Here is a 15,952-nt window from a genome sequence, read left to right as displayed (position 1 = left end):
TCACACACACACACACACACACACACACACACACACACACACACACACACACACACACACACACACACACACACACACACACACACACACACACACACACACACACACACACACACACACACACACATTCACATTCAGAGACAGCAGCTTCTAATTTTCTAAATTGCGTGTGTGTGTGTGTGTGTGTGTGTGTGTGTGTGTGTGTGTGTGTGTGTGTGTGTGTGTGAATAGTCTCTCTGTCTGAACAAAATGGAGATGAGGGGACCTACTGATCTCTGTGTGCATGCCTTCATAACCTGGACCAGTGTGTGTGTGTGTGTGTGTGTGCGTGCGTGCGTGCGTGCGTGCGTGTGTTGGGGAGAGGGGGGGGGGGTCTGTCGAAGAGCAGCAAGGTGTGAAACATTACACCAAACACTCATGAAGTGCTCACGACTGAAACATGGCGTCCTATAATGTGCAATTTGGGAAACGGTGTGAAGGAGCGCACCCAGACCAGCGTTTCCCAAACAATTTGCACAATATGACACATGGTGATGTTTTAGTAATATAGTTCTTGCTGTTCTATTGAACTATGTTCCTGCTGTTGTGGATGTATTTGGGCGCAGACAGACAGACAGACATACCGACAGGCAGACAGACAAGACAGACAGACAGACACACCGACAGGCAGACAGACAAGACAGAGAGAAAGACAGACAAACAAACAAGCATTTGAAGATGAATGTGTGTGTATCTAGCAGACAGTCTGTTAGTTATGTGGTGTGCAGTTGATGTGTGTACTTTGTAGAAAGGGTGTTTATTAGTTATGTGGTGTGTAGCAGACGTGTGTACCTTGCAGACAGGGTGTCCATTAGCTGTGTGGTGTGTGTGTAGTAGATGTGTGTACCTTGCAGACAGGGTGTCCATTCGCTGTGTGGTGTGTAGTAGATGTGTGTACCTTGCAGACAGGGTGTCTATTAGCTGTGTGTGTGTGTGTGTGTGTGTGTGTGTGCGTGTGTGTGTGTGTGTGTGTGTGTGTGTGTGTGTGTGTGTGTGTGTGTGTGTGTGTGTGTGTGTGTGTGTGTGTGTGTGTGTGTGTGTGTGTGTGTGTGTGTGTGTGTAGTAGATGTGTGTACCTTGCAGACAGGGTGTCTATTAGTTGCGTGCGATGTTGAACTCTCAGCTTGTTTGTTGTGTATTTCTGGTCATGTGACAGTTCACCAAGTCCCAGAACCTGAAACAAACAATAACAAATAATGATCATCCTAACATCATCATCATAAGCCTGGTTCCCAAACGTTTTACCTTCAGACAAAGAGAAATTGTAGTCGCCCCGGGGACCCAAACTAGTGAGTATAGCAGATTTACAAGCTCACAACATGTCGGAATGTGACGTGTTGTGAGCTTGTAGATCTGCTATTCTCACTACTTCTTAAAATATTTTTTACCTCTCTAATTAATGGATTATTTAAAAAGATATATATGGAATTATTTCTGAAACAACGTTTTTGTTTTTAACAACAACAAAAAAAGTGTATTTTTTTTTTGGGGGGGGGGGATCTTTTGAAATAATACTAATAAAAATGTAGGAAACAATATATATAGGGGTATTTACTCGGGACCCATACAAATTGGTCCGCGACCCACATATTGGTCCAAACCCACTGTTTGGGAAACAGTGTCATAATCCACCAAGTCTCTGTCCCAAGAAAAATGTCTCTGTCCAGAATCTCTGTCCGCGGCATAACTCCGGGACCGGTGCTCCGGGGCCGTGGGTCGTCCGGGGCCGGCGGAGGGCTCGTTGGATCCGGGCCGGGGGTGCGCACGTGTCGGTGCCCCCCCGGGTCCCTGGGTGGCTGCCCGGGCCAACTGCGGCCGAAAAAAAACCCGGGAAAAAAGGTGAAAATCGCACTATGTTTGGAGGCCCCGGGAGACCTGGGGCTCCGGCCTCTCCCCTACGTGAAATTTCGTGTGAGGGGCAAGTGGCCACTGGTGCCAGAGGATAGCCAGGGACCGTGCCCGGACGTGAGGCACCATCCTGGGGGCGTCCCCGTGCCACGCAGGGCCATGGTTCCTGAAGGTTTCGGAAAAAGTCGGGATTTGTCGAGGGCCCTCGAGGCCTAGGGCTCCCGGCCTCTCCCCTGCGTGAAATTTTGCTAGGGCCGGCAAGCGGCCACTGGTGCCATAGGTTAGCTAGGGACCATGCCCGGGAAAGAGGCACCTTCCCGCAGAGTGAGCTACACACTCAGAACGTGAAAGAATGATTATGACTGGCTGCGTTCAAGCCTAGCCCATGCAGGGCACACGGAGCAGGGTCCATCTAGGACTACACAGTTTATCGTTCCATTTGCCATTGCACGCTGTGTGTGTGTGTGTGTGTGTGTGTGTGTGTGTGTGTGTGTGTGTGTGTGTGTGTGTGTGTACATGCGTGTTTGTGTGCGCGTGTGCACACTTACCTGACACACTTTGACAAACTGCTTGTCGTTTCCTGCAGCCACAACAATGTAACCATCTCTGGTTTTAAAACCCTGAGAGAGAGAGAGAGAGAGACAGAGAGAGAGAGAGAGAGAGAGTATAAGTATTTCTCAATGAAACACCAATTTACTTGGAATGTAAGCTAAAAACCACATGTAAAGAGAACAATAACCATTAACCACACACACACACACACACACACACACACACACACACACACACACACACACACACACACACACACACACACACACACACACACACACACACACACACACACACACAGGCCGCTAGCCGGTTCGCTAACCCCGCAGCCACACACAAGTCGCATGGCTTTGATCCTCACAGCCCCCGGGGCTTGTGGGTAGAGTAGTCCCCAGGGGCAGAACTACAAGGAAAGTGAACAACCCCCAAAACCCCTGGACTGTGTGTGTGTGTGTGTGTGTGTGTGTGTGTGTGTGTGTGTGTGTGTGTGTGTGTGTGTGTGTGTGTGTGTGTGTGTGTGTGTGTGTGTGTGGCTTATGGCTGAGAGTTATGCCTGATTTGTGCCTAGTTGTGCGCCAGAAGATAACAGATCTACAAGCAAACAACGCGTCTCAGCGTTACGAGTTGTGTGGCTGTTGATCAGCTATTTTCAGTATTTGGGTTAAAATACAAACATGAATTAAAAAAATCGCAGTCATAAAATTGCCGTCGTAAAATGTTGATGTCCTCACAAGTATGGTAACAAAACATCTGTGTGCGTGCGTGCGTGCGTGCGTGCGTGTGTGCACGTCTGGGATATGGGTTCAAATCCGGTGTGAACTGGGAACAACCCTACTGGTTTAGACGACAGGGACAACGTGCCCTGGATAAAGGACGGGGGTCACAAACCGCTGTCCCCTACGACACCACGTCTATCTGTCAACGCAACGGGCCCCTGAGGGCCACACAGGGCCCCCTGAGCAAACCATATTCCTCCCTTCAGGAAGGCAGAGACACAAAGACCAACAGCGAGACAATGCAGAATGTCTTCCTGTGTGTTCAAACTGCATGCAGCTTGAACTGGACTGGATACTACTTGTTTGATGAAACGAACAATCGAACCAACAAATGAATTAATTTGTTCATTCAAGATGCATTTATTCTTGAAATTCTCGAGTAATTAAACTCATTTGCGGTGTTGTTGAGCAGTGTTGTAACGTAACAAAGTACATTTACTCAAGTACTGTACTTGAGAGTACAATGTTGAGGTACTTTTACTTTACTGGAGTATTTCCAATTGTCTATACTTTTACTTCTACTCCACTACATCTCAGAGGCAAATATTGTACTTTTACTCCACTACAATTATTTGAAAACTTAAAGTTACTAGTTACTTTGCAGATATACATGATTACATTTTAAAACACATATAACATGGTGCCACATGCTAAAAACAAAAAGTGTGTTTGCATTGATCAAGCAAACTCAAAACTAGATAACACACTTAAAAAAAGAACATTGTCATTCTGTTGTTTTGTTTTGAATTGCCCAATTTGTAATCGTCACATATTTGTAGCCTATGGATGAGTAAGTGTCTCGCCATGCGTGGTCACATCCCTAGGAGACGTCAGACCGTTTTGGGGGGAGGTTGAAGAGCAAGCGCGTGGATCATTCGAAGATGTCTGAGCCCGTGTGCGGGCATCCTGGAGCGTTTGAAGATGTCTGAGTGAGCGTGTGGCCAGAAACAGTTTAGGAGGGAGTTTGCAGTAGTGGAGTCTGGAGATGACTAATGCATAATTCATGCTCCGTCGTACGACGGTGTCGCGCGGTGGACATAGCCGATCTACAAGCCCCGATGCGGTGCGTCCGCGGCACGTGGGCGGGCTTGCACATCGGCTATGTTCACTGTGCCACACCGCCGTGCGACGAATCATAAATGCGGCTTGAGGCTTGGATAAGACGCTGGGAACGATTCCAACATGAAACGATTATGCTCCATTCAGTCTAACGGTTTAATTGGTCTGATAAGGACATGGATGTTAACTGATTACTCTGTGGTGTGTGTGCGTGTGTGTGTGTGCGTGTGATGGGAACGGTTCCTCAGGGAAGGATTCACCACAGACAAACCCCTTAAAACATGTCCTCTTGTCTCATTTCCTCTCCTTCCCTGTATCCCCTTCTCTCGTCTCGTGTCCTTCCCTATTCCCATTCTCCTGGTTTCTTCTTAGCATCCCTATTCTGAGCATGTAACATACAGTTACATACAGTTAGGGGTGGAGATCGAGAATCGATTCTGTCACGGAATTGACTCCCAAGTTATTGAGAATCAGAAATCAAAAGACGGTTTTGGCTGATCAACTATCTTATTGATTCTAGCCAGACCTGACGTGACGTCATGTCTCGAGAGACAAGAGCCATGTCATTGATATCAAATCACTGGCACAAACATCTGTCGTTCTAATAAAGCTTGTGACTCCTTGAATGTCTTGCCAAATACCGGTAAAATCAAGGAACATGAATGTAATGGCTTGCATGCACATTTCACTTCAAAGTTGCGCATCAGTTTAAACCAACGTGATCTACCTTTGATTGTCTGTCAACGCTGTTTGTTTCAAATATAATCTACAAACAAAGTGGATTGGATACAAAACATAGGATTGATGTTGACGGTTGAAGTCAGCTCAACAAACACTTTTTTTTTTTTTTTGCTGAGCGCATTGTATGTTTTTAATTGTTTACAGCTCGACCGGCACATTTTTGGAAACCCCAGCACTGTGACGAAGCGCTGAGCTTCTATTCTGCGCTGTGCGTTCACGTGTAGCATTTTCATCTGCTTGCTGAGAGTTTAAACATTTTCAACCGGGTGTTTGGAATAGACGGTAGCACGGCTCCGCCCGGAACCTAAGATCCGAGCGGGTCTCGGTCGGATCCATTTGAAATGGATGGACCCGTATGGACCCGTGAGGACCTGATGACCATCTTTTTTGTAACCCTTTTTTGTGATCCTGGGCGTTACACTCCCCCCACCAGCCTAAGGAGCCCAGGGCCGAGCTCATGCCTCCTTCAATGCATGAGAGCCAACTGTTGGCACTGTTGGCCCGGTCACTGCGAAACTGTGCACAAACACTACCTGGATGCCAAAGCCAAACCTCTGCCCCAAGTTTTTCAGATTGGCCCGTTATAGCGCCATCAGGAGGTTGACTTTTGCAAAAATAAAAAAATGATATCACTCCTACACATCGGTACACAGTTTCTCTATAGTCATGTGATCAACAGGGATCTGGCCAATATTTCATATTCCATCCTAATTGGCTAACATTGGCTTCCAAAGTTTGCAGGATAGGTCCGTTTTGAACAAAATGCCTCAAATCATGAACACAGCGTGCAATTTCAGTGAAATTTTGCACACAAATTCCCACTAGGCTGAGAAAGAAATGCCATACTTTTCACATTGGCCTGTTACAGTGCCACCACCAGGTCTTATTTATCAAAACACATTTTTGGAACAAAATGCCTCAAATGATGAATGCAGTGTCCGATTGCCATGAAAGGCCTAAGAAGAAATGGCACCCTTTTCACATTGGCCTATTATAGCGCCACCCGGAGGCCACACTAACCTACCTGACCTGGCGGAGACCTGCGCTCCGAGGAGCACTCTTTCTAGTTTAGAATGTGTTCTAGGATCCGTTCGGACCGGTCTCTCTCTCTCTCACCTGGTAGGGTACGATGCTTTGGTGAGCCGTTCCCCAGCGTCTGGCCTCCTGCCCTGCATTCAGGTAGTTGGCTGCAATGTGGGTGAGACAGGCTACCTGAGACAAAGACAGACAGACAGATTTAATTGCATGTTTTGTTTTTCTATGACAAACAGAAGACAGCTTGGAGTAGAGAGTGGCGGGATCTGATCCCGGACGTGGTCAGCGCACACACACACACAGTTTGAGTCGATACAAATCACACATGGGCAACATACAGTACGGCCAGAGGGTCAGTACCGGCTCATGGACCATCTCAATCCGGCCTGTGACGTCCTCGAAGGAAAACAAAATGAACCCACGAAAAAACAACAACTAAATGATAGGAATTGGCAGCATTAGGGCGGCTGTGGCTCAGGAGGTAGAGCAGGTCGGCTAATGATCCGTGGGTCGGCGGTTCGAATCCCGGCTCCTCCTCCTGTCCACATGTCGAAGTGTCCTTGGGCAAGACACTGAACCCTACACTGCCTCCAATGATTCGGTCGGCGCTAGCTTGCCACCATTGGTGTGTGAATGTGGGAAAAGTGGGGACGCTGGCGTCGAATGTTCGCCGCTCCACCTCCCAATGTCCCCACCCTGAATGAATGAAACCATTGTAAGAACGCTTTGAGTATTGAGTACTTAGAAAAGCGCCATAAAAATGCAATTCATTATATCATTATTCATTATGTTAACGAAATCCTTTAGCCTGATGAAGACCTACAAGGTCAAGATGTTGCCCTTGAAATACATACATTTGTTTGGGAGCTATAATTCACTGTGCGGATATTTCAATTCAATTACATTTTATTAAAGTGCCAGATGATTCCGATAGACATCCTAACTGTCTATCGAAAAAAAACTTGTGTTTCTATATCACTGTTGCTCAAACGTTTTCACGTCAAGGACCTCCAAATGTATTTGGCCCGGACCCCAATCTCAAAATATTTAGTTCCAGGAAGCAAATATGTGGTTATAAAATGATAAAAAGAAAATATGTGTACATATATTCAAAGATTTGCACACATTTTCAAGATTTTTCTAAAATAGCAGATCGACAAGCTCATAGTGTGGCATGAAGTGACGCACTATGAGCTTGTATATCTGCTATTTTTGAATAGCCAAAGTATAACATAATGGGTAAAGTGGTTACACAGATGCGTTCCCGGTTTTAATGGGTAGTTAAGTTAGTTGGTAGTTCATTGACATTCTTCTGGTGTCTTATTCAATAAGGTGTAAAATAGACACGATAGTGTTGCTTTCACCAACTGTCAACCTGGCATCCTTATTTATGGCATTATATAATATTACTATAATATTAATGTTATTATAGGTAATATGAGCAACAAAACTGTGAGAACTCATAGAAATGTCCTTTAGGTCATTTTAATTAATTATAGGCACAGGCAAGTTTCAAATGTTGGAATAAGTACTCCTTTTTTATTTTCTATCTTGCAATATTGCAATATAAAAAAAATAGTCCGGTATTCAAAATGTTACTTGAGTAAAAGTAATGGCATAAAAATATACGTTAAGTACCAAAGTAAAAGTACTCTATTGGCTATTTTCAAATAAAATCGTAGTGGAGTACAAAAGTACAATATATGCCTCTGAGATGTAGTGGAGTATAAATTATTAACATACACAGTATTTCGGAATCAGAATCCGAATCAGGTTTATTGTCACATCACAGGTTTACAAGGTAAAAAAGTGGGTGAAATTCGTTTTTGTACAACACTCCCATCGCAACGTTAAATTCCGTAGAAAGAAGAGTGGGGAGAGAGAAAAAGAAGAGGGGTAGGGGGTTAAGTGGGAAGGAGATCAACAGAGAACAATAGAAGGCCAAAAACAAGTTATCTACATATTTACAAAGTACCTGAGATAACCTGAGATATATTTGACTACACTATTTGACTACACTACTTGAGTAAATGTACTTCGGTTTACTTTACAACATTGCAAGCCAACGGAAATGTTTTGGCGTAAAGCCTTCCTCAGTGTGAGAACCATGGTGGTCATCATGGCTTGTCTGTGCCTATATTTAATTAAACATACCTGAAGGATATTTCAGTGAGTGCCTGGCACTTCTTTTGTGAACAGTTTTGAGCCGTGTAGCCAGTTAACAGTGAATCACTGACACTGTGAGTTGTGCTCGCATTGTTTCTATCGTTGATGCCATTGTGGGCAAAAGGTAAAAAAAGATAAATGAATAAACATAGCGATAATCTACAAGCAGGCCTGGCAAACTATTGTAACCTATTGTAAGCAAAGTCACATCTACCGAATGCATGCAGCTGTAACTCATGTGAGTGCGCGCACGCACGCACGCACGCGGTTGCACGCACAGCAGAGCAGAGGAGCAACTAAAGTTTTTCAAATAATTATAGTTGACAAAAGTACAATATTTGCCTCTGAGGTGTATTGGAGTAGAGCTACAAATAATTGAAAACGGTCACATTCAAGTCAATCAAAAGTACCTAGAAGTTGTACTTAAATAAAGTACATATGAACTTCCTACCACTGGTTACATCATGAACAGATGCTTGGCATTCCTCAAGTCCTGAGTTGAAGTTTGTTTTCACATCATTCCACATTTAGTCCATTTAAACAAGCTCTTTTCAATTTATAACTTCATATATTTATAAAACACATACACATGTATAACTCCATATATTTATAAAGTTCATGTTTCTCCTCAAGCTGCAACAACATCAGCTGTCATAAAACACACCGTAACAGAAACAGCTGTCAAACATATCAAATGCACCCTAGGTGTCTCACATAGCTCACAGATAGTCTGCGTAGCCAGACTACTATTACACAATCTCTGAATGTTATATAGAGTCTGGAACTACACCTCCTGAATGTTATATAGAGTCTGGAACTACACCTCCTTAATGTTATATAGAGTCTGGAACTACACCTCCTGAATGTTATATAGAGTCTGGAACTACACCTCCTGAATGTTATATAGAGTCTGGAACTACACCTCCTGAATGTTATATAGAGTCTGGAACTACACCTCCTAAATGTTATATAGAGTCTGGAACTACACCTCCTGAATGTTATATAGAGTCTTGAACTACACCTCCTGAAGGTTATATCTGGAACTACACCTCCTGAATGTTATATAGAGTCTGGAACTACACCTCCTAAATGTTATATAGAGTCTGGAACTACACCTCCTGAATGTTAAAAAGAGTCTGGAACTACACCTCCTAAATGTTATATAGAGTCTGGAACTACACCTCCTAAATGTTATATAGAGTCTGGAACTACACCTCCTGTATGTTATATAGAGTCTGGAACTAGACCTCCTGAATGTTAAATAGAGTCTGGAACTACACCTCCTGAATGTTATATAGAGTCTGGAACTACACCTCCTGAATGTTAAATAGAGTCTGGAACTAGACCTCCTGTATGTTATATAGAGTCTGGAACTACACCTCCTGAATGTTAAATAGAGTCTGGAACTACACCTCCTAAATGTTATATAGAGTCTGGAACTACACCTCCTAAATGTTATATAGAGTCTGGAACTACACCTCCTAAATGTTATATAGAGTCTGGAACTACACCTCCTGTATGTTATATAGAGTCTGGAACTACACCTCCTGAATGTTAAATAGAGTCTGGAACTAGACCTCCTGTATGTTATATAGAGTCTGGAACTACAACTCCTAAATGTTATATAGAGTCTGGAACTACACCTCCTAAATGTTATATAGAGTCTGGAACTACACCTCCTGTATGTTATATAGAGTCTGGAACTAGACCTCCTGAATGTTAAATAGAGTCTGGAACTAGACCTCCTGTATGTTATATAGAGTCTGGAACTACACCTCCTGAATGTTAAATAGAGTCTGGAACTACACCTCCTGTATGTTATATAGAGTCTGGAACTACACCTCCTGAATGTTAAATAGAGTCTGGAACTACACCTCCTGAATGTTATATAGAGTCTGGAACTAGACCTCCTGTATGTTATATAGAGTCTGGAACTACACCTCCTGAATGTTATATAGAGTCTGGAACTAGACCTCCTGTATGTTATATAGAGTCTGGAACTACACCTCCTAAATGTTATATCTGGAACGACACCTCCTAAATGTTATATCTGGAACTACACCTCCTAAATGTTATATATAGTCTGGAACTACACCTCCTGAATGTTATATATAGTCTGGAACTAGACCTCCTGAATGTTAAATAGAGTCTGGAACTACACCTCCTAAATGTTATGTAGAGTCTGGAACTACACCTCCTGAATGTTAAATAGAGTCTGGAACTACACCTCCTAAATGTTATATAGAGTCTGGAACTACACCTCCTGAATGTTATATAGAGTCTTGAACTACACCTCCTGAAGGTTATATCTGGAACTACACCTCCTGAATGTTATATAGAGTCTGGAACTACACCTCCTAAATGTTATATAGAGTCTGGAACTACACCTCCTGAATGTTAAAAAGAGTCTGGAACTACACCTCCTAAATGTTATATAGAGTCTGGAACTACACCTCCTAAATGTTATATAGAGTCTGGAACTACACCTCCTGTATGTTATATAGAGTCTGGAACTAGACCTCCTGAATGTTAAATAGAGTCTGGAACTACACCTCCTGAATGTTATATAGAGTCTGGAACTACACCTCCTGAATGTTAAATAGAGTCTGGAACTAGACCTCCTGTATGTTATATAGAGTCTGGAACTACACCTCCTGAATGTTAAATAGAGTCTGGAACTACACCTCCTAAATGTTATATAGAGTCTGGAACTACACCTCCTAAATGTTATATAGAGTCTGGAACTACACCTCCTAAATGTTATATAGAGTCTGGAACTACACCTCCTGTATGTTATATAGAGTCTGGAACTACACCTCCTGAATGTTAAATAGAGTCTGGAACTAGACCTCCTGTATGTTATATAGAGTCTGGAACTACAACTCCTAAATGTTATATAGAGTCTGGAACTACACCTCCTAAATGTTATATAGAGTCTGGAACTACACCTCCTGTATGTTATATAGAGTCTGGAACTAGACCTCCTGAATGTTAAATAGAGTCTGGAACTAGACCTCCTGTATGTTATATAGAGTCTGGAACTACACCTCCTGAATGTTAAATAGAGTCTGGAACTACACCTCCTGTATGTTATATAGAGTCTGGAACTACACCTCCTGAATGTTAAATAGAGTCTGGAACTACACCTCCTGAATGTTATATAGAGTCTGGAACTAGACCTCCTGTATGTTATATAGAGTCTGGAACTACACCTCCTGAATGTTATATAGAGTCTGGAACTAGACCTCCTGTATGTTATATAGAGTCTGGAACTACACCTCCTAAATGTTATATCTGGAACGACACCTCCTAAATGTTATATCTGGAACTACACCTCCTAAATGTTATATATAGTCTGGAACTACACCTCCTGAATGTTATATATAGTCTGGAACTAGACCTCCTGAATGTTAAATAGAGTCTGGAACTACACCTCCTAAATGTTATGTAGAGTCTGGAACTACACCTCCTGAATGTTAAATAGAGTCTGGAACTACACCTCCTGAATGTTATATATAGTCTGGAACGTAGCGTTGCACGTCAGCGTACGCTCATGTGTGGATGCACCCTGTGTGTCTCCCACCGGAACCGCTGCCTACTGGTCCGCTGGTCATCAAATTATTGGCTTAGGAATGCGACAAAAAATATATCATAAAAAAAATATCCATAAATCTCTCCATGGTAGTTCTACCGAGACGCTGCGAGACACGCACACTGCTCCTATCTGCTCTGCTACCACCAAGCCTTACTGCTACTATCGAGGGTGTCCCCCGGACGGGTAATTCAACCCGCCCGGTGCGGGTGGCCACGGGTCGGGACCGCCACCCATACTGGGTGTCCCCCGGACGGGCAGTCCAGCCCGTCCCGGTGCGGTGGATCAACGTGGTCGGGACCGCCACCCTCACACTACGGACGCTGAACGCCACGACAACGCAGTCACCCCGGGGAACCAGCAGCTAGACGCCGCAAGGGTGCATTTCTCCTTTCCGACATGTCGCCTTTCCGACGTTGACGAACCCTATACCTAACCCTAACCCTAACCCTAACCCTAACCGCACGCGGAAGCCACTAGTCGGAGTGGTGAGATGTCGGAATGGAGAGTGAACACCACGCCGCAACACCTACTTGCTCCAGCTGCTGCCAGCTAGCACCCGAGGCTAGTGCGCGGCTGCTTGCAGCTAAACGTGGCTAGCCGCTAACAAACAATTCGAGGTGTGTGTGGGTGAGTCGGCCACCTGGGAGCATGGCAAAGGCGCAAAAGGCTGAGATTGAGGACATCAAGAAGTCACTCGACAACCTCATGGAAGAAGTCGCAAAAATCTCCAAACAACAACAAGATTTTTGCGATTAAGTCACAAAAATCTCCAAACAACAACAAGCCATGATGGAGCTGATGGGAGAGATCAAGCAGCTTAAACAGTTGCATATAGAGAAGGACAAAAAGATAGCGACTTTATAATCTAAAGTGGATGAATTGGAACAATATTCCAGATTAAACAACATCGTCATAACCCACGGAACAAGACGTTGAATCGATGGAGCAACAGGTGATCAACTTCATGGCCGATAAAGGAATAAACATCAACAGTGGAGACATAGAGGCATGTCACCCTCTACCACGAAGAAATAAAAAAGCTCACCCGGACATGATACTACGCTTTGTCAACAGAAAACACAAGATTGCAATGCTGAAACAAGGAAGAAAATTGAAGGGATCGGATGTCTACATGAACGAGCACCTAACAAAAAAAATGGGGACATTGCCAGACAAGCGAGAATACTGAGAAGGCAAGAGAAGATACAGGCTACCTGGACGACAAACTGCAAGGTGTACATCAAGCTCAATGGAGATTCCCCAGAGGATGCAAAGGTGCTATTGATCAGAGATCTCTCTGATCTGGACATGTACGAATAAGGTACCCCTCTAGTATAAAAATGATGAATCAGATGACTCAATTATTATATAATATACCTTATTGTACTATACTTTTTTATACCATGTTGCCGTGCCTTCTCTATTATCATCATCATATTACTACCAACATGAATGAATTATTGGATGTATTGTGCATATTTATACAATCACCTATTATAATATTCATGTTATCAGGGAATATGTCCATAACTATGTACCATATGTTTCACTATCTATACCCAAATTATAAATGTCCATGTAGTATTTCAAATACTATACTGTATAATATCAGTACTCATAAGTGCTCCTTATCTTATATGCATATCATATATTATATAATATATATAGCCTATTGTGGGTACGCCGGCTCATTCATTTATATTGTTGTCCATATATTATGTATATATTATTATAATATATATATGTTTATATACATATATATATATATATATATATATATATAATACATGAGTCTAATGGGGATTGACGAACTGACCCAAGACATTGGCTGTCTCCAGAGTTCAGAAGACTGGAATTTGGAGACATTCAAATATACTGAATATGGAAGACACCATTTTGAGCAAAACATAGACCCAGACAACAATATATTTAATGACCTAGATAAAAAGTGCAATTATTATACTGAGGAGCAGCTAATTATGAAACCAATAGGAAATGACATCTCAATTATACATTTCAATGGTAGAAGCATGTATTCTAACTTTGGGAGTATTCAGGATCACCTAAATAAGTACAAAAAACCCTTTAACATTATTGCAATTACTGAAACATGGTTTGATCCGGAAAGAGGTATCAATTTCCCTCTAAAAGGATATGAGCTAAATTACAAGAATAGAGAAAATAAAGTAGGGGGGGGAGTTGCCCTGTATGTAGACTGCAAACTAAAATATAAGGTGATAGAAAACATGTCTATTATTATCGATAACGTACTAGAATGCTTAACTATTGAATTATGCCGAGAAAGCCATAAAAACATAATTATTAGCTGTGTTTACAGAGCACCTGGGACTGATATAGAAATATATAGAAATACAATAGAAAACCTGGTCTCCAAGTCCCTCCAGAAGGCTATCTTTGTGTGTGGGGACAATAATATTAACTTATTGAACCCACATAAACATAAATCTATAGATGAATTCATTGATAATAGTATAGCATTAATTTATATCCATTAATAACTAGACCAACTAGAATAACAAGAAACTCGGCAACTTTAATTGACAATATATATACTAATCAAATTGGAAAGAATATAGAGAGTGGAATACTAGTAACCGACATTACTGACCACCTGCCAGTGTTTGCAATATATAAATGTGATTATGATGATAAAAACGAAACTGCTACTCCTAGATATAAACGATTGATAACAGAAGTGACCATGGCGGCCCTTAAGCAGGATCTGTTGGCTCAAACCTGGAACAATATATATAGTGAAAATAACACAAATATAGCATATGATTCCTTCCTTAGTATATTTATGAAGTTATATGATAAAAACTGCCCTATCCATAAATGTAAAGAAAAGAAAACTGAAATAAAGAAACCCTGGATATCTCCAAAATTAAAAAATGCCTGCATGAAAAAGAACACATTATATAAGGAATTTATAAGACATAGAACAACAGAAAGAGAAAGTAAATATAAAAGATATAAAAATAAATTAACTTATATGATCAGAAATAAAAAAAGAAACGGCAAAAGTCATCCCAATTCATAAAGCTGGGGATAAAAAACTATTTACAAATTATAGACCAATCTCATTGCTATCACAGTTCTCAAAAATCCTAGAAAAAATATTTGTGGACAGATTGGATCACTTTGTGGAAAGAAATAACCTCTTAACAGAGAATCAATACGGTTTCCGAGCCAACAGATCGCCCGCAATGGCACTAATTGAATTAACAGAAGAAATAACTAGTAATACTGATAATAAGATGTATACAGTAGTTTTTGTTGATTAAAAAAAAGCCTTTGACACGATAGATCAAAATATCCTCCTGAAGAAAATGGAAAAATATGGTTTCAGAGGGGTAGTGTCAAATTGGCTTAAAACCTACATAAAAGACAGAGAACAATTTGTCCAAATTGGAAACTGCAAATCAAGGTGTAGAACAATTACATGTGGCGTCCCTCAAGGGTCGGTCTTGGGACCAAAACTTTTCATTTTATACATCAATGACTTGTGCCGGGTATCAAATGTACTAAAATGTGGTCTATTTGCTGATGACACAAACATATTCTGTACAGGGGAAGACATTGAGCAGCTTATGGAGGTCGTAACAATAGAAATGAGTAAATTAAAATGCTGGTTCAATAAAAATAAGTTATCCCTAAATTTAAATAAAACAAAATGCATGGTGTTTGGAAACCGGCAGATAGATATAGACATCCGGTTGATGATAGACAATATTACAATAGAAAGAGTATATGAAAACAAATTCTTAGGGGTAATTCTAGACCATAAGCTATGCTGGAAACCCCATATAGAATATGTGAGGGCTAAGATGGCAAAGAGCATTTCTGTTATAAGTAGAGCGAGAGACATACTTAATCCCAAGTCATTGCACACCCTCTACTGTGCAATGATCTTACCATATATGCACTACTGTTCGGAAGTATGGGGTAATACATATAAGACGACAATAAATTCACTAGTTACACTACAAAAAAGAGCAATAAGACTAATAAACAACGTAGGTTATCGGGACCACACACACAGATTGTTTCTGGCATCACATGTCTTGAAGTTCACGGACATAGTCAATTTTAAAATTCTGCAGGTTATGTATAGAGCTAG

The 15,952-nt window shown here is 41.8% G+C and overlaps 1 protein-coding gene across 1 annotated transcript in view; it reads right to left on the bottom strand.

Moving 5' to 3' along the window:
* sugct (succinyl-CoA:glutarate-CoA transferase) overlaps positions 1-15,952 on the bottom strand; it is a 145,687-nt gene that overhangs the window by 99,198 nt on the left and 30,537 nt on the right. The window contains exons 9-11 of the mRNA XM_084048033.1: positions 6,132-6,227; positions 2,436-2,507; positions 1,116-1,213 (exon numbers count right to left, since the gene is read on the bottom strand). Coding sequence (XP_083904159.1) covers positions 1,116-1,213; positions 2,436-2,507; positions 6,132-6,227 — 266 coding nt within the window. The remainder of the gene's footprint in view (positions 1-1,115; positions 1,214-2,435; positions 2,508-6,131; positions 6,228-15,952) is intronic.

Source organism: Gymnoscopelus microlampas, assembly GCF_963454915.1.
Source record: "Gymnoscopelus microlampas genome assembly, chromosome: 22".
NCBI classification, from domain to species: Eukaryota; Metazoa; Chordata; class Actinopteri; order Myctophiformes; family Myctophidae; genus Gymnoscopelus; species Gymnoscopelus microlampas.
The sequence above is the reverse complement of the archived record's forward strand: the minus strand, read 5'-3'. Positions and strand labels throughout refer to the sequence as shown.